Source organism: Molothrus ater, chromosome 2, assembly GCF_012460135.2.
Source record: "Molothrus ater isolate BHLD 08-10-18 breed brown headed cowbird chromosome 2, BPBGC_Mater_1.1, whole genome shotgun sequence".
NCBI classification, from domain to species: Eukaryota; Metazoa; Chordata; class Aves; order Passeriformes; family Icteridae; genus Molothrus; species Molothrus ater.
In genome coordinates this window covers 94,515,858-94,538,844 of record NC_050479.2, presented here as the reverse complement: position 1 = coordinate 94,538,844, position 22,987 = coordinate 94,515,858, and the positions used below count along the sequence as shown (strand labels likewise).

The window sequence follows — 22,987 nt, the reverse complement described above, 5'->3', positions numbered from 1 at the left end:
TTCTTTCCCCTATTGTCTACAGTTTCACCCCTTCTCCCTCACTTCTGGGCTGAGGGGAAGCCAGGAAGAGCTGCAGCTCCCTACTGTGGAGCTGCACCACCCACAGCTGTGATATGTGGGCTGAGCCACCATCTGGGGGGCTGTCTGGGAGAGGCCCCTATGTCTGCCCAGCCCACAGCCATCCCAGGGGGTGCCGTGGCTCAGGGTCATCATTTTCCATCTTCAAGATGGCTCTGCTATGCCAGGACCTTAGGTCTGCTCTTTTTCCAGGCTCTTGGGCCCCTTCTTCTCCTCAGGGTATGTGTGCATGTACACGTGCTCCATGTAAGTGTGTGTGTGCAGATCCCTGCCAGCATTGCTGGAGCCTGTGCCTTGGCTCCAAAATCTTAATTTGGCTGTGATGAATCCAGACCACCAAGGCACACATTAATTTTCCTGATGCTCGTTTATATTTTGTTGATCGGCAAAACATGCGCAGTGTGGGCAGGCAGACCCTGGGCTTTTGCCACTTCTCCACCTCTTTCCATTTCTGTGGCTCTCACTGTTTTATTCCTTGATCAAATATAAAAAGCAAAGAGGAGAAAATATCCATCATCGTTCCCTGCCCCAGCAGTAACTTTCGTTGGAGGAGGAGTGTGAGGCGCTGCCAGCATTTCACAAGTTAAGAGTTAACTTTCATCTGGCTTTAATATCCAATGGAAACATGGCTCCCCTCCTCAGCTTGTCTTAAAGAATTAATCACATTTCTGAAGTTCAGCCGTATCCCTTCTTTTTATTATTTTTTTTAATTGAACAATGCCAAGAAATTCCAGAAGTATTAAGCATGTTCATTGCAAATCATTTTTATGACATTGCAAAACCTCCCCTTTTCTTTTCAACCTCCTCCCCTTCCCTCAGATCTGGGCCCGGGACCGCTGGCTCCCCCAGCAGCTGCCCGACAACCCCTCCGCACCGCACTCGGGGAGGCTTTCTCGATGCCTTGCCAAGAGAGCTGGTTTTTATTTAAACTCCATAAAGGATCTTGCTTTAATCAGAAAATCTACTTGAGAAATTTCATGTCACTTTTCCATGACTGTGGGTGGGAGAAGCTTGGAGCCAGAGTTGTCTTTTGCCCTTGGAGCACTGCTGCATTTCCCAGAGAACACATTTTTCTGCTGGCTGGGGCTGCCAAGGGAGGCTGCCTGCCGCCCGCCTGCCGCCAGCCCTCCTGCTGCCCCCCTGGCCCCCAAACTGCCCGAGGTCACGGGTGCCACGTCCTGGGATGGGTTTCTGGGGCTGAGGGAGCTGTTGACAGCACGTGGCTGTGCCATGGCTGCAAAATGCAGCACACTGCATTAGAGTGGGGTTTTGCAAAGGAAGTGTGGTCTGATCCAGAATTAGTGGCATGCAATTCAGGAGATCTGTTAGCCCTTGATCCTGGGAAGAGGCACCAACCTGAGCCTTGATGTGACAGTGTAACCTGTCACTTGTGACAACAACCAACTGCGGGATGTGCCATTTTCACTAGGGGTGAAAACACCTGGGCTGGTGTACAGCATTGTAAAAATGCACACGAGGGACTTTTTTCCTGGCACAAAACCTCCTCCCTCATAGCATAGGTGTCTGAGACAAACTTCAAACTTGAAGTGCATCGGCAAGGTTTGCCATCACGCCCAGAGAGAATGGAAACCAGTTTTCTCTCTGAAAAGTTTGATGGGGCCAGGTTGGTATGCTCCCTGCCCTTCCAGATCTGTGGGGTTTTGCTGCAGTCCTCTCCTCCTGCTTTAAAAAAACAGGGAAAAGAAAACAAAAAGTTAGGTACCCCTTCTTCTTAGTTCCTGTGCTTCCAGTCCTGCTCCCTACATCAACCCAGCCAGGGTGGGAACTCCCATCACAACATGGGCAGAGGGATGTGGTGGGACAGGATTTTCACAGCTGCTTTAGGGAAGGAGCAGCTGTGCCATGTAGAGGAGGAGCTGGTTTTCCTTGCAAGTCCCTGTTCTTTTAACTGGAGCTTGGGCACACGTGTGGTTAACCAACTTCCAGCTGCAAGATATTTGATTGGAGCAAGAGTGCCTGGAGCAGAGATGCTGATTTCTCAGGTGTGGGAGGAGCTCAGGAAGCATCACACACTTCCTCCCACCGGGCATCTGTATACCCTTGAAGCAGGCTGGGCTTCCTGAGTTATGACTACAAAGTCAGCTTCTCAGTAGCAGGACAGCAGCCATGTGTGAAATAGCAGGCGGCAGAAGGAGCATTTTTGGCTGCCTTTCCGTGCTGCAGTAAGTTGGCTTATTTTTTACTCTCAGGCCAGGATTTTTCACCCCCAGTTTCCCAGCCCTGGAGCAGGCGGTTTCTCCAGAAGCTGTGTTTTAAGTTACTCATTTTGTAGGAAAAAGGGGGGGCGGGGAGGGGGAATCGTGAAAGAAAGCTAGTTTCCCTAGCTGCTGGGGTCACAGCAGTCCTCTGCCGGCACCACAAGGAAACAGACCCGAGTTCATGGGAGAGCATGAGCTGATAGCTGAGATGTTTAGCCAGCAACTGAGATGCCTTGTCTTCTGCTCTCTTTGCAGATCTCAAAGATTTCAAGTTTGATGGCCAGCATGTGATCGAGGTGGATGAAGGGAACACAGCCGTGATTGCCTGCGACCTGCCCGAAAGTCACCCCAAGGCTCAGGTCCGCTACAGTGTGAAGCAGGAGTGGCTGGAGGCCTCCCGAGGTGAGCGCACAGGGGTCTGTCCCAACAGGTTCCGCCACAGGACCCTCAGTTTCACCCTTCCTTACCAGCAGTAGCTATCTCTACCTGCTGCCTCCTTGTCCCTTTGCCACCTGTCTGAACACAAGTTACTTCAGGGTCCCTGGCATGGTCTCCCTGATGTCCATGCTGCCTGGGACATCATGTTTTTTTCTTTCCCCCTTGTCCACCTTTTCTTCAGGACACTGCATGTGTTCCATGGACAGGAGTTCCATGGAGGTTGGACAGGAGTATATCTTGTGATCATGTGCCACTTTCTCTTCTCTCTACAGACAATTATCTTATTATGCCATCTGGAAACCTTCAGATCGTTAATGCCAGCCAGGAGGATGAGGGGACTTATAAATGTGCTGCCTACAACCCCGTGACACAGGAAGTGAAAACTTCAGTCTCCAGTGAGAGGCTCCGTGTGAGACGTAAGCCATTCTCCCTTCACCACACATCTCCAGCTCTGGGGGCACTGATCAGTGCTATCTGGTACAGCTGGTTTTCTGTGTGAACCATTATCAGTTGCTGAGAAAACTCCTTTCCAGCAGCAGAAGGCCCCAAGGTCTGCTCCTGGAGTATGTGTATGCAGCCCTGGGGTTGCCATGCTTCCTTAGGATTTGTTCTTGGTGGTGGGCGGGCAAAGGCCCTTAGCCCTTTGGCAAGGTGGCTTTGGTGTGTGCAGAGAACCCTTACAGAATGTCCCTATGGTCCTGCATTGCCATTTACCATCCCAGCAGAGGAAAACAGTGCGCCCTACCATTATCCCTACTTACCCACTGCACAGGCTGCTCTCCCACCATCCACCTTCTTTCCCACGCACCTCCTTCCACCATCTCTCCTCCCCAGGCTCCACAGCGGAAGCAGCACGGATAATTTACCCTCCTGAGGCTCAGACCATCATTGTCACCAAGGGCCAGAGCCTGATTCTGGAGTGTGTGGCCAGCGGGATCCCCCCACCGCGGGTCACCTGGGCCAAGGATGGCTCTGGTGTCTCCGCTTACAACAAGACGCGCTTCCTGCTCAGCAACCTCCTGATCGACCCCACGAGCGAGGAGGACTCGGGCACCTACAGCTGCACAGCTGACAATGGCGTTGGGGAGGCCGGGGCCGCGTTCATCTTCTACAACGTGCAGGTGTTTGGTGAGTGCTGCTGGAGCCGTCGTTTCAGGAAGGACTTGGACGTCTCATCTTCTTTTAGGGGAAGATACTAGCTCTGAAGCACTCTTCCTCTCCCTGGACAAACCACAATGTAATGCAAACCCCTGCTTGTGGTTCCAGTTTCCAGGAGACCAGACTAATTCTTTCTTCAGGGCTGTAGTTCCTCCTTCTTGGCTCCCACCATGGGCTGAAGATGATGGATTCTCCTTTCCTCTGCAGAAGCTCTTATCCTGTCATTTGTGGCACTGCTTTTGTTCTAATACTTTCTAGTGGAAGCCTGGTTGCTTTTTAGACATACTTGACATTGGCTTAAGGAAGACACTGGAGTGTCTTTGTTTTGTTCTGGTTTTTGTTCTGTTGTAGGGAAGCTCTATATGGAGTGGAAAATGTAAGGGATACTACACCTCAGATATTTCTACCACACATAACTTCCCAGTCTCACAATTTTTAGGGAGATTAAGCCTATGTTTCACAGATTGCATTTCATCAGGTGCCACCAATGTGGTGTTGTGGCACAAGCACAGTCTTTGCAGAGTAGCATTTCAGCTCAGAAAAATGGGACTTGTAGATGTCTGATGTCATGTGAGAGGGCAGATGGCCTTGGGCTACCTCCCTTTGCAGCTTATGTGGATGCTGAAGGGGAGGGGCATTGAAGCAGACCCATATGGGCCCCCAAAAAGGGAGTAGTGGGACTTTAGGGTAGGAAATGATCCATCACTCTGCTCTCATCCCTGCCAGAGAGGAAAGTGCAAAGCCATGACCGTGCCATGCTCCCAGCCAAGTGGTGCTCAACAGTCTGTGTCTGTTCCTCACACAGAACCCCCAGAGGTCACCATGGAGCTATCCCAGCAGATCATTCCCTGGGGCCAGAGTGCCAAGTTCACGTGCAAGGTGCGAGGGAACCCGCAGCCCTCGGTGATGTGGCTGCGCAACGCGGTGCCTCTGTCGGGCAGCCACCGGCTGCGGCTGTCGCGCCGGGCGCTGCGGCTGCTCAGCGTGGGGCCCGAGGACGAGGGCATCTACCAGTGCATGGCCGAGAACGAGGTGGGCAGCGCCCAAGCCATGGTGCAGCTGAGGACAGCTGGCCCGGGTAAGCCCCTCTCCCCAAAGTCATGGCCATTCAGTCACAGCCTAACAGACAGGACAAGGACAGGGGAAGCAGGGGAAGGAAGTTGAGGTGTTGCCCCTGCTTCCTATTTAACCTGCGCTGCAAGCGCTTCTGTGCCTGAGGTCTCCATATCTCCCTGTGGGAACATGTGACACCAGTTTTGCTTCTAAGGGTGGGGTCATGAGTGCACATTTGGGTGATCTCTACACAAGAGACACAAGACATCTAGGTGTAGTGCCTCACCCCATGGCTTAGCTCTGTCTCTGAACTTGCACTGAGCAAGAGCTTAAAAACTGAATTCACCTGGGGTAGGAGAGGTACCACCTGATTCCTTGGACCCTGTTGAACTTACACAGTTCAACTTACCAGAGAAACTGCAGAGAGACAGAGAACCCTATGGTTTATAGCAGGGGAAGGAGGGATTGTTGCCAATACCTTTTTGAGTGGTACAGCAGGCAGCACCGCACAAGGGGCTCACAGCTCTGCCTTAACCACAGACTGGGATAGGTGTTTACTCTGCTGTGACACCTTGTCTTTCAGGAGCTCCACTCAACCCTGGGCGAGATGCCCAGCTGGACTCAGCTCAACCTCCAACACCACCTTCCAGGGACAGCGCCTTAAAGCTGCCCTTGGATATAGCTGGACTGCCAAAGCCTGGGACAACCCCTCTAGCAGCATCTCCACAGTGTGCAGCCAACAAGGAGCTGGTGACTCCAGCCGAAGCCCCCATCATCCTCAGTTCTCCACGGACATCCAAGACAGACAGCTACGACCTGGTGTGGAGACGCCGGCCTGATAGCAGAGCCCCCATCCTCTATTACGTGGTGAAGCATCGCAAGGTATCCCTGTTTTGCCCTGCTCCCGTCTTCCCTCTGCACCATTCCATGGGTGGGGTGGTGGCCTCCCCACGTGTTTCATGCTTCATGGGCAGGGGCACCCATTGCTCACTGATGGCACTGGTTAGTGGGACCTCCTGAGCTGCGGTCTCAGCCTGTTGAGGTGTGATGGATACAGGCTGTGACAGGAGGTTTGCTGAGCTATCCAGGAAGAGCCCAGTGGCAGTGCCTGCCTGCCTAAGTATGCAGACGGCACATGCACACACTTACCAGTAGCTTCCATGCTCAATTCCTAGTTGTGTGCTTGCACAGGTAGGAAGCCCTGAGGGCAGGTTGCACAATAATTTGTTCTGCACAATGACTTGTCTTGGCACAAGCCACTGGAGCACCTCTGCCTTGAACGGGCTGCAGGACACAGAGCAGCAGCCTCTCCACTGCATGTGGCTGCCCTCCTCAGCAGCACTGAAGTGCCCATGCTCAGTGAGTGTGAGGATCCAGCAGAGAACTGTCATAGCTGTGCTAAATCCTCTGGGAAGGTCCTTATCCCCCAGATTTATTCTTGTAGCTGAAAGGCAGTGCACTGTGGTGTACATCGCTTGCAGGTGGCACAGTGTGAGCACATGGTGCACAGCCAAGTCCTGCTGGAGCCCATGGGCTCCTCCCTCTGGGATGCTTCACGACACTGCAGGCACAGGGCAGGCACAGCTGTAGCCCAGCAGTTTCTTTAAATGGTGAAGCACTGTTGAGGGAAAAATTCTGGTTTTGAGTTCTATAGTATCTCTTTCCATTTTGCTGGGGATAAGTGGGAAAAAGAGGCTTGAATTTTTTTGTCTGCTGCTTTTCTTTCCTTTGGGTAGGCAGGGAGTTGCAGTAGAGAGGCAGGTTTTACCTCAAACCCCAGAGGGTTTGAGTAGTTCCAAAAACATGCCAGATCGCATGTTTGGGATTCCCACCCACTGCAAGGCACTGTTTTCATGTACATGTGAGTATATGTATCTATTTTCCTAGAATTTTGTGCTTTTGTGAAAATATAGTGTAATAGAAGACTGTTACAATCCTTGATTTCTTTCTAAAAAAAAAATAAGATGAGGATTTCAGCTAACCATCTCTTTAAAGAGCCCTTTAAAACAAAGGGAGAAGATGCTGGCACAGGAACACAATAGGGCAAGCTTAAATAAAAAACAAAGTTGCCAAAAGCATCTCCAGACTATTGGCTCTGGTTGTCTGCCAAGGAGAGATTTATTCTCCAGTGGTGTATCATGTAACTACCAATTCCGCTTGCAATCTTAACTTGCAGCCTTGGAGTTTGTCCATATTTGATTTGTTTTTCAGCGCTTCACCTGGAAGGGGCTGTGGGGCAGTGAAGGTTACCATCGGTCACTGCAGTTTGCAGTAATATGTTTTCAGTGTGGTGCAAATTCTCAGCTGGAGACTCTTTCTTGGGATGCTTAAGGATTGTGTGGGAAGGAATTAGTCCCAATAACTCTTAAACGTGTTTTAAAAGAGTCTCTTTCTATCCAAGATTCTTAGGATCGAGTTAAATAATGATCTGGTTTTGACATTTCTGACTGGAAAAGCATGTGTGTGGAGAGGGAAGGAATCAATTTAGCAACAAAAGAAAAGGCTCTTTGTGTAGAAGACAGTTGTAAAGAAAGTTAGATCTACTGACAGGAGACCTACATTTGTACTGGGCAAGGTTCTGCTTCTTCTCTAGAAAATGTCTGTGAATGTCTCTTTTTACTCTGTTCCTACACTGCCCCAAACTCTCAGCAGCCTGCAAGCAGTCAGATGCCATGCAGCCCTTATTTTTGTTTCTTAAGAATTTCTCTTTCCCTTTCTTGGATATTAGCAGCTTTTAGGGCTCCCCTCCTTGGCCTCACAACTTTTGCAGGCTCAGGAATAAAAATAAAACAAGGCAGGCATTAATCAGTCAGTGTCAAACGCTTGGGGAAGATGAATGATACAGCAGAGTCTTGGCATTTCCGTTCTGTTGCGTTGCCTGCATTACTAATTCTCCTTTTGGCACCGGGTCACTTCAGTGTCCTGCCTGTTTGCCTGCAAAAATATTATCTTTGCAGCTGGGGAGAAGGAGGAAGGTTCCACCTTCCCTCCCCTTCTGCATGGGGCACTAGGGTATCACAAAAAAAAAAAAAAACATGTTTCCAAGCTTTTCTGAGGGCTATGGCCATGCACAGTCTCTTCCCTGCAGAAACCTTTGCTCTAGTATTATGGTTCTTCATTTCAGCCCCAAAGTGCCAGGGGTGAGGCTTGATAAAAGAAAGTTGTGCCTGGGTACCTCATCCCACAGAAATGGCCAGTATCTAAATGAGCAGCTCAGCAGCTGGGCTGCAGGAGAGATTTGGCTCCTAAAGCAGCTCAGTCCTGTGGCTAATGCTGCATTTTGGGGGCCACTCCTGCTCTGCAGATTTACACACATAGAGTGGTGGTGGTATCAAAGGGAACTAGAGGATAGAACAGGGCTGACTGAACCCTGGGGTCAAGAAAACACTGGGGCTTGGGTGAGTTGTCCTGCTTATACCTGAATTGCTTTGTAAAATCAGGCTGGAAACATCTCCTTCCTTTGCCAAGAAGGACGAGAAGGTAAATGTGGTTGGTATACAACTTACTAATAAAGTTTCTGAGCTCAGTGCCCACAAGAAGCCCAGCCTGCCCCAAGCTCTGCAACACCTGCATTGGTCTCTCAGCAGGTCACCAACGCCTCGGACAGCTGGGCTGTGAGGGATGTCCCAGCCTCGCAGCACCGCCTGACCCTCACCAGGCTGGACCCTGGGAGCCTCTACGAGGTGGAGATGGCTGCTCACAACTGTGCTGGCGAGGGACAGACAGCCATGGTGACCTTCCGTACCGGTAAAGGACAGACCTTCCCTGGGTTCCCTTTCGCTCTGAGTCAGGGGAGTGGCCCTCTGGAACATCCTGTCCCAGCCCTGAGGCACAAAGCACCAGCCTTTGGACAATGGGAGTGTTTCTGCTCTGGAAACCCATCTGTCCTCAGCTTAGAGCAACTGTCAGAAGGGAAGGTGAAGGGGTAGGATGGGGAAAATTCCAACCCATCCTCTGTGTGAGTTGGAATAAGTCCCTTCTTTCCTTGGGGTCTCAGTTGAACACCTGCAGAACTGTCGAAATGTGTCTTCCATAAATGTCAAGAGATTGTTTAAACCATCCTCTGCCTGGAGACAGAAATCTAGCAACATTTCAAGAAAGCCAATTAAAAGTTGTAGAAAATTAAATTTGAGGGGGATTATTAACAAATCTGCTCCTTTAGCTTTCGTTCTTGCCAACAGGCTGAGTGCTTTGAGCCCCTAGGGCTGTTAGAGTCTAGGAAGTACTTACCTCCACATCCTATCTGGGAATATTTGCTTTCCTCATCGCAGCAAAAGTTAATTCTGAGTGCATCTCTCTGTTACTGATGCCACCTCTCCCTTCTGCACAGGCCGGCGCCCAAAACCAGAGATTGTTGCCAGCAAAGAGCAGCAGATCCAGAGGGATGACCCAGGCACGAGCACGCAGAGCAGTAACCAGGCCGACAACAGCCGTCTGTCCCGTAAGGCCCTCCCTGAACTGGCACCGGGGAGGGTGAAGGGTGCTGGGTCTCTTGTGGGTGGTGGCAGTGGCCAGGCATGCTGGGGTTGAAGTCTCCGCTGGGTAAATCAAGAGTGCAGTGCTGGATGGGTGGTTTCTAGCTTCTGACAAGGAGAGGTCCTTCTTGGACACTCCTGCTACTGGCCTTGGCAGACAGCGAGTCCTGGAGAGCAGGCAAATCCCACTGCCTGGCCCCACCTTTAATGTGAGGACGTCTCAGCAACTCTCTGCCTTTTTCTGAGTTCCACACAGACGGTTTAGAAAGCCCTGTCTTGGAATCTGTGAATATGTGAGGCACAGGAGCAACAAACTGCACTGCAGCAGTGGGTGCTGATGGAGTGTGAGGGAGGAACAGGGACCAAGTTCCATCCTGCATGATCTGGCATCCTCCTCTCTCAGCCAAGCCCTGGCTAGGGGCAATTGGTTCCCATTCTACAGGTGCAGAGAGTGCTCCATTTGGGTATCTTGCTGCACTGGAGAAACATCAGATCCTTACTGGTCAATCTAATTTGTTGTTTCCCACCATGTCTCTATCGTGACTATTGCCTTTATCATTTCTGTGACATTCTCTCCTTCAGTCCTAATCCTGTGAGGTCCCATCCTTCAATCTCTCCCATACTCATTCATTTGTTGTTTTTATTTTCATATCCATAGCTCCATTCATCTATTTTCCTCCCATCTTTTGATTGTTTTCCTGTCAAATTGCATTTCCACAGTTCAGAACTTTTCCTTATTTCCTTCTCAGCTGTTCCTTCTCAATCTCTTCTGTTTCTATCTCCTACACTTGGTTGTCCCTGCATCAGTCTCCCCTTGCTCACTGCTTCCACATCATCCAGGCTTTTTGCTCTGTCTCCACCCCTACATCCACCCCTCACACTGCTTTCCCTCCCATGATGGGTGATCACACCTCAAACTTTGTGTCATCCCACTTGAGCCGGGAGTGGAAAAGGAGCAAGATGTAAGCAGGAGTAAAAGGTGCTTGTGGGCACAAACTGAAAGGCCTGAGGGTTTGGGGGTGCCAGCTCTAATGAAGAGCATTCAGGAGTTACAGAGCATGTGGCTGGGTGCAGTGTAGGTAATCCTTCACCTGCATACCACTGAGCCATAGGATCCTCCAGACAGGGTGAGAAGAATATGTTTCACGTCCTGATGTCCTCCTGGGTCCCTTGCAGCTCCAGAGGCACCGGACCGTCCAACCATCTCCATGGCCTCAGAGACATCTGTGTACGTGACCTGGATCCCCCGTGGGAATGGCGGGTTCCCCATCCAGTCTTTCCGCGTGGAGTATAAGAAATTGAAAAAGTTGGGAGACTGGGTCCTGGCCACCAGTGACATTCCTCCCTCTCGCCTCTCTGTGGAAATCCCAGGCCTGGAGAAAGGTAGGCAGGTGCTCTCCTCCCTGCTTCCTGGAGGTCTGTAGGAAGGCTGCAGGGTCCCTGTAGGATGCTTAACGATCTGTCACGTCCTGCTCAGCCCTGGCATGTGTGAGCAAAACAAAGCTTCCCTGACTCCTGCCCTAGGTGCGTGGGGAAAAAGCTGCAGATGCTTCTCCAATTTCTCCAGCTGCAGAGACCAGCATAGGTTTGACCTCCCTCAGGGAGGCTTAGGCATGTTTTTCTGTATTACAGGATACATTTACTAAAGGCATTTGCTTTTGCCTTTTACAAGCAGGACAGAACTTTCCTTAGTCACAGGCAAGACAGATGGGCGCACAAATTCCGTTGCACTTCACTTGAGAAAAGATTTCATCACGGAGCTGAACAGCTTAAAACGGGAACATAACTACCCCAAACTAAAGATCAGTAAAATGAAGGTTGAGTAAAAATTATGTAGAGTTTGTGTTTTGAACTGATGTTTATATACTTAATTCCCATGGAGTAGAGGAAGAAGACATTTCCATACCCGCTTTCAGGCCAGGATATCCTATCAGGCATTTCTTAACCCTCTGCACACCTTCCAAAACTACTATCTGACCTTTGGACCATCCAGACAGGAATTGGGGAAGGTAAATAAAAGCAGGCTCCATCTAGAACATGGCTGAAATGTGGCCATTCAGTGTTTGTACTTCCACAGCAAACTTGCTGTAGGCTTTCTGCTTTCTGGAGATGTAGCCTCTCTTCACAGTCAGGGCCATACTGACAGTAGAAATCTTGGAAAACTCCAGTCCCTGCAACCGTTTCATTTCCTATTTTCCCCATAGGCACATCCTATAAATTCCGTGTCCGGGCGCTGAACATCCTGGGAGAGAGCGAGCCCAGCGCAGCGTCTCGGCCGTACGTGGTGTCCGGGTACAGTAACCGCGTCTATGAGCGCCCCGTGGCCGGGCCCTACATCACCTTCACAGACGCCATCAACGAGACCACCATCATGCTCAAGTGGATGGTAAGGCTCCTGGGGGTGGAGAGCGTTGCAGGGGCAAGAACCAGGTGTGTGGGTGCTCCTTGCCCAGCTTACACATCCTCCAGGTTACCACGCTGGAGCTTGTCACCAGCACAAATGGATCTGGGATCCAATAGCTGTGTCTGCCAAAGGACTGGCCTTGGGACACATAAAAGCCCGGGAAGTCACAGAGCCTAGGAAACCCTTTCCATCTGCATCCACGTTGTATACAGGAAGATTTCAATGGATAACTGTGGGGTCTTGAACATTTTGTTCAATAAGCACAGTTGAACAATGCATGGGGTGGCTGCTTGCTCCATTAGCACCTCTTCTCTCCTAGTATTCTCCAGCAGATATGTCCTTCGCTCTCATTTGCTGGGTAACAATCCTAAATGTTGATAATCATTTACAGCAGACCACTGCAGAAGATTTTTAGGAGTGGGTAGGATCTTTTGGATAACAAGACTGTATCTGAGTGTTTTCAACAGCTTAGAGCTTATTCAGAGGGATGCACTGCTCTCCTCTCCTAGCTGCTTCTAGCCAGAAATTGCCACAAGGCAGGATGGGCACTGCTGTTCATTTAAACTCAAACAGTAGCTGATAAAGCACTGGGTGAAAGACAGCAAAAGCACAAGGAGCTGGGACAGTACTGCCCTGGGTGTGGGGGAGGAAGAGAGCTGTCTTCAGAAACACAAAACTCCTGCAGTGACCAGTTCATGGCTAGACCCAGTTTGTCTGGAAGCCACGAGCCTACTGAAGTCAAGATGATGGTGTGCTTCCTCATGCCCAGCTGAGTCACTGTTGTTCAGGAATTTTTTTCTCTTGAATCACTGTCTGGGGCTGCTGAGAGGGAGCAGAGCACTGGTTGCCTGGAGTGACAAACCCAGATTCACAGCTTGTCTGTTACCTGAGAGAAGCAAAGCTTGACAGTAGCAAGTAGCACTGAGCTTTTGTAGGGAAGCCCTCATTGTGCAAACCAATGGCAACACAAGGAAAGTCCCTCTGCTAAGTTATCTTCCTTCCGTCCCATCCCATTTATCCCAGCTGCTCCTCACCTAATACAATACAAGCATGGACATCTCTGCTAATTTCTGCTCTCCCTCCCATTCTCTGCAGTACATCCCAGCCAGCAACAACAACACTCCCATCCATGGATTTTACATCTACTACCGCCCCACTGACAGTGACAATGACAGTGACTACAAGAAGGACGTGGTGGAAGGTAGGAGAAATAGAGAGAGTGGGCCCACCACTGGTCCCTGCTGGAAGACAGCACAGCCAAAAAGAGCCCTGTGCACAAAAGGCAGCAGCTGTCCAGGCTGCTTTACCAGGCACTGCTGCAGAGCTGGGCCAACTGCCTGTTCCCTGAGGAAGTTAAGAGCTCCATGTGCTTTTTTCCTCTTCAGGAGATCGGTACTGGCACTCCATCAGCCACCTGCAGCCAGAGACCTCGTATGACATTAAGATGCAGTGCTTCAATGAGGGAGGTGAAAGTGAGTTCAGCAATGTGATGATCTGTGAAACCAAAGGTAAGTGGATTCCCAGGGCAGCTCTGGGAGCACAGCTGCTGTCTTCCCTGCCTGCAGCTGTCAGAACACAGCAGGGCAGGAACCATCCCTGCATGACAGTACATTACCCAAGCTCCAGTGAAGTGGTGGAGGCAGCACTGGAGAGAAGAGAGACACAGGGTTGTCGATGCTGTTGATCAGTGTGCCCAGTCTGTGCTCACCCCTTGGGCAGAGTCCATTGCTGTCCCTCAGAGCAGCAGTTACCTTTTGTTTGCCTATCACATAGGTGGTGACTGGAAGCAGAAGGGCTCACTTTCCCTTGCTGTGCTGAACTCCATGTTGCACTAGAAGCAGGCCCCATATTGTCTTCAAAGCAGCTGCACTTTCATGACAGGAACAGCATTAAGTCCAAGTGTGTGCTTTGGAGAAGCTATTTTGCATTTGCTTTTGCTCGAGCAGTCCACAAGCAGATCTGGCAGAGTCGTGAGCCAAGCACAGAGGCCTCGTCTGTACTGCCATATGCATCAGCCTAGGATTTCTGTCATCCAGCAGTGCTTCTTTAAAGCCACCATAGAAGTCTGGCTGCTCCACAGCAGCATTAACATCCCTGGACTGCTGTGCTATCTGCCATGTCTGTAACGTTCTCTCTTCCTTCCACAGCTCGGAAGTCTCTTGGACTGCCAGGTCGCCTTCCACCCTCCCCAGTGCCCCCTCAGCAGCGTCCCCCACTCAGTGGTGGGCACAGTGGCCTGGGGACAGGAGCCATGGTGGCCCGTTCCAGCGACTTGCCGTACTTGATTGTAGGCGTTGTGCTGGGATCCATTGTCCTTCTCATTGTGGCTTTCATCCCTTTTTGCCTTTGGAGAGCTTGGTCCAAGCAGAGTAAGGGTTGTTTCTTGGGGGCTGATATGGTTTGCCTGTGGATTAAATCTGACCCGGGGTGTAGTTGCATCAAATACCCAAAATGTGAGGGAGTTCTGGGAAGCAGGGAAGGGATGGACAGAGGGCAAGTCTCAGATGTCCTGTGGAACCCATAAAGACAAAGGCCACTGTTAGTTCCTCGTCCTGCTTGCCTTGTTGCAAAGGAATCTCTGAGACTAGGGGGAAGGGCTCCTTTTCACCATTTAACTCCAAGAGTGCTTTGGATGCCAAAATAGCTGCCTCATAGGACAGCCTAACCCTATACATGCTGAGCTTCAACAAACTTGACTTTACCTCTAATTTTTGCTTCAGACTTTCTTTTCCTTCCCTCTGCAGAGCAAACCATTGACATGGGCTTCCCGGGAGCTGGGCTGCTGGTGTCATCCTGCCAGTACACCATGGTGCCTCTGAGAGGCATCTCTGCTCCTCGTGCCAATGGACATCCCTTTGCCAATGGGCAGCCCTATGCCAGCAGGGCACATCTGAATGGCATCTGCACCTCTGCAGGAGTGGGGTACGCAAGCACCAAGCCCCGAGATTACAGCCCTGATGAAATGCCACAGGTGAGTCCACACCTGGAATCAAGAGCTGGTTTGTCATGAGCTGGAGGCCACACTTGCAGTAAGAGGGCTTTTCCAGGTGTGGCTGGCACACTTTGCAGCATGTAGAAGTGGCAAGGCTGGCTTCCCAAAAGAGATTTCCCCTTTGTAGTGAAGTCTGAGACATGGGGGGAACAGGAAGGACTCCAAAACACAGATGGAAGGGGTGGTTTCTTGGGCCAGCTGCCTCTTAAGGCAGGAGGAGGCAGTGAGAAAAGGCAACTCTTATGGGAGTAGTTCCTGTCCCCTGAGCAAAGCTCACAGGGACTGACAGTGCTGAGGACTCTGTCTGTAAAAGGGTAAGAGGCAGTGCCAGAGCTGAGACGATAAATTGCTTATCCCCCACTCATTCAGCAGTAAGTGTCAAGTGAGTTTTTCAGTGCTCAGTTTCACTGCCCTCAGTAGCAAAAGAAACAGTTTCAGCTTTTTCTGCCTTCTGCTGTAAGAGCTTCAGCGGTCTGTCCCAGGGCTCTGACTCACAGATCAGCACTTGCCTCTTAATGCTGCTGTGTGCCAGTGCTCTGCTAATCCTTCTCTCCTTCCAGTCACACGAGGAGACCAATGCCTTGCTGCAGGCAGGAGTGCTGCAGAATAGGAGTGCCCAGCAAGACTACCAGCCCTCCAGGTGAGTCCTGGCCTGTGTAGAGAGAGGGTAGAACAATCTACTGGGGGACCCATAAGACTACATCCTCACAGAGGCCTGCCATCAATACACTCCTATCTGTCCCAGCTCTTGAGAAACAAATCCATGCTCCAGCACTAGGACACCTTGGTCTAAATTCTCTTCACACAACTCTTAGGATTTCAAGAAGGAATAATTTAATTGTAGAGGTGGCCAAGACCTACTCCCCTCTGTCCCCTTTTCCTCCTCCTGTTTCTAAGTGGGAGACTAAAAAGCAGGATGAGAGAAGCAAACATCTGTGATTGATGCTGATAAACAGCTACCCCAGAATCTGCCCTCACACAAAATGAGTGCTTTGTGTCTCACTGTTCATACATCCTTCATTACCGTGCTCCCTGTGAGGCACTATTCCTCTCAGCTCCTGTGGCATTCACCAGCTGTTGGGTCATGGATACCAGGTCTCACATCACCTCATTCCCATACCACTGGTACATCCCAATTTCTGCTCTTCCCTTCATTTAGGAATGTTCTATGTCACAGCATTGATGAACTGGCTGACACATGAGTTAGATCTTTCAAGGAGGAAAGATCTGTAAAAAACAGCACTAAACCTCTTTGCCTGCTTCCCCAGATTGCCCAGCTCCAGAACAGAAGACAACTCTTTCCTCTACAGTCTCCCAGATGACTCCACTCACCAGCTTCTTCAGCCACAAGATGATTGTCCTCACCTTCAAGAGCACTTTGTTGGCCTCCACCATCCAGTGATAGGAAGCAAAGTGGGAGGGCCTAGCCTGGATGCTCGACGGGATACCCTCTTCCACCAAGGTCAGTGGTTTGGGAAACTCCATGCCTCCTTCATCTCATCATTTTAGGCTGCTGTTGAGGGGAAATCTCAATGTAGAGCCTTTCTGATGGCTTGTATTCAAGTGATATGAATCCATCTCCCTAGGACCTAATCCATTGATCCACCCCTGTAGTGCAGATCAAACTTGTTTTGTGTGATCATGGCATCGAATTCCCACACAGACTTTCAGAATGCAGATCTTCCTCTTTGATCAGAGTTCCCCTCCTCATAAAGTGAACTGTTGACTTGAAACCTCCCACTGCATCTCTCTTTCCAGTGTGCATTGTAATAATTTCTTGCTCCTTTCCCCCTCAGGAAGCCCTTGCTGCTTAGGGCTAGTGCCAGTTGAAGAGGTAGAAAGACTAGACTGCTGCCAGTCCAGAGGAGATCTCCATGCCCAAAATCCGGTGATCACATCTTTGGGTCAGGACCTACCAAGACATCTGAACAGCAGCCCTCCACCACTGAGACCCTTAGAGACTCATCCTCCCACCAGCTAGGGACCAAGCTGCCTTTTGCAAAAGACTTATTCTAAAGAGAAAAAGAGAAAGGGTATTTATTTTTGTATAACACCCCTATTTATATATTTATGCACTTGTATATAGATGTATATGTGCCTTTTATAATGCTATGGAGACAGAAGGCATCCTCAGCAAGGTCACAGGAGGACCCAGGAAACAAGGCAGCAGCTCTCAGTCGCACCATCAGAGCATACAATGGAAACAGCTGGACAAGGGACACTGCAGGACATGGGTCCAAACAGAGCTGCCAGCACCATCTTGCAGCGAGGGTTTCACAACAAATAATGCTGCCCAAAAGGTCTTTTCCTTTCCCCCACAGGAAAAGTTTGTTCCAGGAACATGCTCCTGTGAATGGACTGGAGTTATGCACTCTGCCTAATCAACTTAAACAACCTTTCACATACACGCCATCTGCAGCTGCCTATCTGTAAAGACAAATCCACGCTTTAACATCTAAAATAAAGGCTTTAGTCTTTGCTGTGCCTGGCTCTAAGCTGATTCCTCACACAGAATGAGCCTTTTCTTTTTCACTTGCAGACATACAGCTAGCAGGACATCTGGGGAAAGGTGACATTTTCCTGCAGTCGGAGTTTTCCAAATAGACACTGGCGATGCTGAGTCTGGGGTCTTGTTCCCTGTCTCCAGCTGAGTCTCTAGGTATGTGGCTACCCAGCTGGCACTGTATGTCCTTGCCCTTTGTTAGGCAAGGGATTGGTGCCAGGCAGCCCCTCGCCTGGGGCTCCAGCCATTTCCTACCTGCCAGGACACAACCTGCAGCTGCACAAGAGCTCCCAGCACCAGGTGTATTCCTCAGCAGGGACCCCCTGTAAGGGTAGGCTGCATGAGCACCATTCACACACTTGTGCTGGGGCCAGCAGGAAGCTCTTGTGCCTGGCTGGGATATGGCTGGAAGCCTGCTGAGTATACACCAGAGAGAGACACAAAGACCTGTGGCAAGAGGTGGGAAATGGGGAGGAATAGCGAGAGCAGCTGGAGGTTTTTTAATTTATTCAATTAAAAATTAGCATCTCAGGAGCCTTGCATGGGAAGAACACAACCCCTCCAGCCTGGAGATGAAGGAAACTTTCACGATCAGGCAGGGTAAGTGCTGTAAATGATCACATACTGCCACCACACCAAATGAGAGAGGCAAAAAAGAGCAATACACACAGAGCTTGGCCCTCTGACAGATCAGGCAGCTGCAAACCAGTGGACTTTCCCTTGTTACACCCTCCGCCTGCCAGTAAATGCCATGTCTTTCCCTGAGGAGAAAGGCCCCTTTGCTTTCTCCTGGCCAGTAGTGTGTCCCTGGACTCTAACTAGCTCAGTTAGCAGAGCAGGGCCACTGCTGCTCAACAGTAACAAATGCTTGCTTGAGGCAGACTTCTTTTACCATTTTTGAGAATAAATATTTGCCCCAAGGAAACTTCAAATCAGCTTCCCACAGCCACTTGTTTGAAGATAGACACAGACATAATCCGCACACATGGACACACACAGCGCACCTTGTCCAGTGCAACCCTCTGCAATGAACTGATAACAGTATTTAGTAGTTTTATTTGCTATTTTTTATTCCAAATATATTGTTACAGTCATATTTTGATAGAAAAAACACATACAACTCTTTACAACTAAACCCCTGGATAGCCAAAACAATTAATTTTGCACTTCCAGGCATGACTGCTGCCACAGTTAATTTTAAGGGTGACTTGGATTGTTAGTTACTATTTCTGAACAGGGAGTTTGAATCTCAGAGTCTTGTGCTAAAGCTTGTAGAAAGAGGCACCCACCTTTTCTGCTAAGTAAAGCAAGTTCTTTTACATCTCATCTACTCTGCCCTGGCTGATTTCCTCTCTCAGAAGGGCCACCTCACAAGTCATGTGCATGAGCCGTGACTCCAGCCGGGCTGTCTCTTTGATGTCAGCACTTCGGGTGCCCTCAAATTCTCCGCCCTGTAGATAAAAAAAAAAATGGAGAGGAAAAAAATGGCTCCTAGAAAACATGGAGAAAGAACAGTGGAAATTTATTTCAAATAGGGAAAGTGAAGCTTGCCAAGAACCAGAACATATCCATAACTTTTCCCCACCTTAGTCAGAACTATGTGAAAGACTGAAGGTTCACTAACTTACACTTACTCCCTGGTACAGAGCAATAAATCCACTTCTCATTGTAATACTGTTACATGATTGTAATATGACTGTTTCCATGTAACAAAGGAATATTCTTTTAATTCCTTCAAGGCATATTTTAATTAGAAATTAGTTTGTTTCAGTCTTAGCAGCAAAGTAAGAAATTGCAGAGAAGGTAAGGTATGGAGCAGCCATTCAGCCTGCCCCACTCCTAGCCCAAACTGCTGACTTCAGAGGAGGATGTGAGACCAGGGAGCTGGGGAGGGCCAGATGATCACTTCCCCATTTCTGAACAGTCCCAAACCTGCAAGCACTGCAGTGGCTACAAGGCTCACCTGACCAGTTGTCAGTGATTCCAGCTCAGTTTCAAGCTGATGCTTTTCATGGCAAAACCTGTTCAGCTGGTGCAGCTTGCTGGTGTTTTCCCTTGTCAGCTTCGTTAGCTGATGCTGCAGGACTACAATTCTTTCCTAGAAAGATGTAAAAAGTTGATCTGGGATGAGAGAGGACAAAAAGTGTGGAGCGGGGAAGGCACAATGTAAATGTCACAGGTAAACAACAGACTGATCCTGCCACACCACCTGGCAGGATCTGATGCACAGTACCTTTAGTGCAGTGTCATCTTTTTGTTTTTAATATATCTAAATACAAATGCCTAAGTAAAGCGGTTAGGCAAAAGTGTGAGAAAAAGAAAGCTATTAGGTACACAGTATTTCTGTACCCTCCTGTGCCCTTCTGTAAATGCAGCAAAAGTGTGTTGCCTGCTTGCACCACAGCAGCTACCACAAAAACAAGACATGAACTTTTCAGACTGCACAGATTGGCACCCCAGGCATGAGCCAGAGCCTGCCCTGTACTCAAAGTCTCTCACCAAAGGCACTAAGAGAAGGCAGGAGGTGCTGAATGCCACCTGGGAACCAGAGAAAAGCACTCTGCAAGAGCTTCATGTAGGGAATGAAGTAGGACAATGTGTTTGAGGAAAGCAAAATAGAGAGATCGACTACCTCCATGAAAAATAGGATGTGCACCAGCAACTGGAGCAGAGGTAGCAATGATGATGGGAAATTGGAGTTGAACACTATGGTCTATTAAGGACAAGTGAAAAAAATCAAATATGAGCAAGTTAACAAAAGATTTTAGTGTAACTTTTCAGTCCCCAGGAAAACAAAGCCTTAACAGATCATCACAACACATGTGTCTTCCTCCTCTTCCTGCTGCTTACCTCCCATTCTTTGAGCTCCACGAAATGCTCATACTCTTTCTCCATTATTCTCACTTTCATCTGCTCCATAGGTATATTAACAGAGTGTACTTGAACTGCTTCAAAATCAACCAGCTGACCAAACTTCTCCATCATCAGATTATTGCACCTCTCCTCCAGTCCTAACAGAGGGACATTGGCACAAATGGCAGCACTGTCATTCATTGGTTTATAAGAATTTCTGCCTTATCTCAGCTTTTTGTCTGAGCCCTTTGGTATTTGCTCTGTAATAAATAATTCACACAAAACCACATAGAGCTCACAGCTGAGTCATGCCATTTGTCCTTGCCCATGATGATGCCTGTGTGGTCACTAAGCTGGTCCTAGTAAACCACTCTCACACCACAGGCTTTATAGGGCCTTTGCAGGTCTGGTGGTGCTAGACACAACTTTGGGTTTGCCTCTTGGGAAACTGTTTTGAATAGGCCTTGTTTCCTTCTTCAGATGTTCCAAAGGGGAGGGAATTACCAGAAAAAGCTTATGTATCTTTGGAGAAACTACTTTTATCCTAGGAGTTCTGGTTTACAAGCAGAAATAGCAAACATGTGTCCAGACTTCCAGTGTCTCATCCTAGTCAGCTCTACTTATACTAAGCTCCCAAATTCGCACAGCCTGATGACTCTGCAATGCTGGAGAACCACTACTCCATCAAAACAGTCTACTTGATCTGTTCTATTTTCTGCAATTGCCCTCTGTGACATCCGTGCAAGTATAGAGCCAGATGTGGTGAGTTACCCACAGCCAGTGAGAGGGACAGAAGGAACATTAGCAATGCTGTATTGTTCAGAGTCTTTGTTACTCACCTTGAATCTCCATCTCCATCTCCTTTTTGTCCTGGAGAAGCTGCTTATGTTGCTCCTTGGCCTTCTTATGGATCTCTCTTTGCATTATCTTTTCATTACGTAGGTCCACAATTCTCTTTTGCAGGTACTGCAAGGACTGATTGGTAAATACTAAAGCCTGGGAAAAGTCACGGGGCATCTCCCCATCAACCAAGCACTGCACCTGCAAAAGCAGCCAGAAATAAGCAAGGCTGCCTTTTTTTATTAAGGGCGATGGAGATGTCTCTTTATATAAAATGTGTGAGCAAGAGAGTTAGTGAGTGAGGTGGGCATGGGCACAACTCTTTTTTTAGGCCAGGGAATTGTGTGAATGAATGCATTGTACCCAATCTGGCATTATTGAACTAGGCAGAATTCCCATAAATTTCAATACTTTTTGGGGATTTTTTGATTTGTTTTTCTGGGGAGGTGTTTCATTTTTTTTTCCCCCAGGAGAATATCAGTAGGTATGGACCTGAAAGAGAATACCATGCCAAACCTATACAGCACTTGAAGACTATGCACATTTCAGCTATAGGCCAGCCTGCCTGTCCTTACCTCATTTCTGTCAGTACAGGAGAAGGGGAAAAAAGGGGAATTCTAGAGGAAATAGCAGCATGAAGTTCAGTTAATGGCACTTCCTTCCCAGGAGACCATAGTGAATCAGGAACTAAGAGCCCCAAAGAACAGTAACACCGTTGTTTAGTTGTACACAGGCTACTCTGCACGTGCGGATGCACAGCATCTTGAATTACCTGATGGAGTCTCAAAGGCACAACTACATCCAGCTCATTCAGTTTGTGCAGCTTTTCCCACTGAAAGGCCTCCAGTTCCCTGTTTGTTCTGTCCAGACTGGTTTCTATTTCTTTTGCCTGCAGAAAGACAAATTGTGGACAAACAAAATCTTGTGATACTTAGAATACACAAGGCAACAAGGTTCTGTTAGAGTTCCTGATCCAAAGGGGAAAAAAGTATATAAAAATGTGCTTTTTTTAAACTACATATAATAGGCAAGTTTCATAGGCAAACCCAAGAATTATCTACATATATTCAAGCAAAATTCTAACCTGAATACCTCTGCACACGTGTACACTTGCGAATGTCTCCTTAGAGCTGCCCTGTATGCATCAAGAGACAGCTGCTTTGTTTAGCATCTAAAACACTTGTACAGAGCCTGCAAGATAATTTTTATTGTGTTATGCCTGGAAATGCTTATTGATTCTGCATGAGAAAGAAACAATTCAGACTCAAATGTCATGCCCCAGGGTGAATATGTGGCAGCTGGCACTTAGGAAAGCCTTTAAAAACTAAAAAAAATTGGTATGTTAAGCATGCGTGATGGAACATTTTTGAGACAAAAAAACCGCAAGACTTGCACAATGCTATTTCGGTAGCACCCTCTCTCTTCCAGATAACTCTTCAAAATAAGATATTTTTTAATCAGTAGAAATCAAATTTCTTAATGAATGCAGGAGTTCAAAAAGGCAAAATGGAAAATTTGTACCAAAAGTTTATTCAGTTATTACCTGTGACAAAGAGCAACGGAAAATAACTAAAAGCAAAAGAAATAGATGGAAGAATAGAATTTTTATGCATTTATGTTAACCTGGATTTGTGTTAGGGTAAGTATTCTTCAATCTCTGTTCCTGTACACACACACAGAGGATGGCCAGACCACACCGTGTGTTTCATCTGAACCAGAGAATCCAGTTCCTGCTGCTGCATGAGGTTAGACAGCTGGGAAGGAACTGACCTAAAGCCTGGATCCAGACCCAGGAAAGCTAAGGTTGGACCAACTTGATTTACCCTTTTCAGGTGACCCATATTGAGCTGCCTCCTGCCTCTGTGCTACCACAGATATCTCTTCCCAAATGGAGGCCTCTTGGAGGGTTAGGGTTCTGTTTTTAAATCCTAGACCAGCACTAATCACTAGCACTACATTGAACATGCTGATGCT

At 48.6% G+C, this 22,987-nt stretch overlaps 2 protein-coding genes across 3 annotated transcripts in view; one reads left to right on the top strand and one right to left on the bottom strand.

Annotated features, from left to right (window-relative positions):
• The window catches only part of BOC (BOC cell adhesion associated, oncogene regulated), a 54,884-nt gene extending 37,583 nt beyond the window's left edge, over nt 1-17,301 (top strand). Inside the window, exons 4-19 of one of the 2 annotated variants that reach the window (XM_036391955.2) lie at nt 2,553-2,699; nt 3,008-3,151; nt 3,570-3,863; nt 4,699-4,971; nt 5,530-5,828; nt 8,531-8,693; nt 9,277-9,387; nt 10,598-10,804; nt 11,626-11,807; nt 12,921-13,026; nt 13,211-13,333; nt 13,973-14,194; nt 14,570-14,796; nt 15,378-15,457; nt 16,086-16,279; nt 16,614-17,301. In XM_036391955.2, the coding sequence (XP_036247848.1) occupies nt 2,553-2,699; nt 3,008-3,151; nt 3,570-3,863; nt 4,699-4,971; nt 5,530-5,828; nt 8,531-8,693; nt 9,277-9,387; nt 10,598-10,804; nt 11,626-11,807; nt 12,921-13,026; nt 13,211-13,333; nt 13,973-14,194; nt 14,570-14,796; nt 15,378-15,457; nt 16,086-16,279; nt 16,614-16,798 (2,957 nt within the window). In that variant the 3' untranslated portion in view covers nt 16,799-17,301. The remainder of the gene's footprint in view (nt 1-2,552; nt 2,700-3,007; nt 3,152-3,569; nt 3,864-4,698; nt 4,972-5,529; nt 5,829-8,530; nt 8,694-9,276; nt 9,388-10,597; nt 10,805-11,625; nt 11,808-12,920; nt 13,027-13,210; nt 13,334-13,972; nt 14,195-14,569; nt 14,797-15,377; nt 15,458-16,085; nt 16,280-16,613) is intronic. The other variant, XM_036391948.2, reaches the window with a different exon arrangement.
• Nucleotides 17,302-18,364: 1,063 nt separating this feature from the next.
• CFAP44 (cilia and flagella associated protein 44) overlaps nt 18,365-22,987 on the bottom strand; it is a 41,828-nt gene continuing 37,205 nt past the window's right edge. The window contains exons 30-34 of the mRNA XM_054514100.1: nt 21,786-21,902; nt 21,013-21,214; nt 20,171-20,331; nt 19,284-19,418; nt 18,365-18,771 (exon numbers count right to left, since the gene is read on the bottom strand). Of these exons, the coding sequence (XP_054370075.1) occupies nt 18,637-18,771; nt 19,284-19,418; nt 20,171-20,331; nt 21,013-21,214; nt 21,786-21,902 (750 nt within the window). The 3' untranslated portion in view covers nt 18,365-18,636. The remainder of the gene's footprint in view (nt 18,772-19,283; nt 19,419-20,170; nt 20,332-21,012; nt 21,215-21,785; nt 21,903-22,987) is intronic.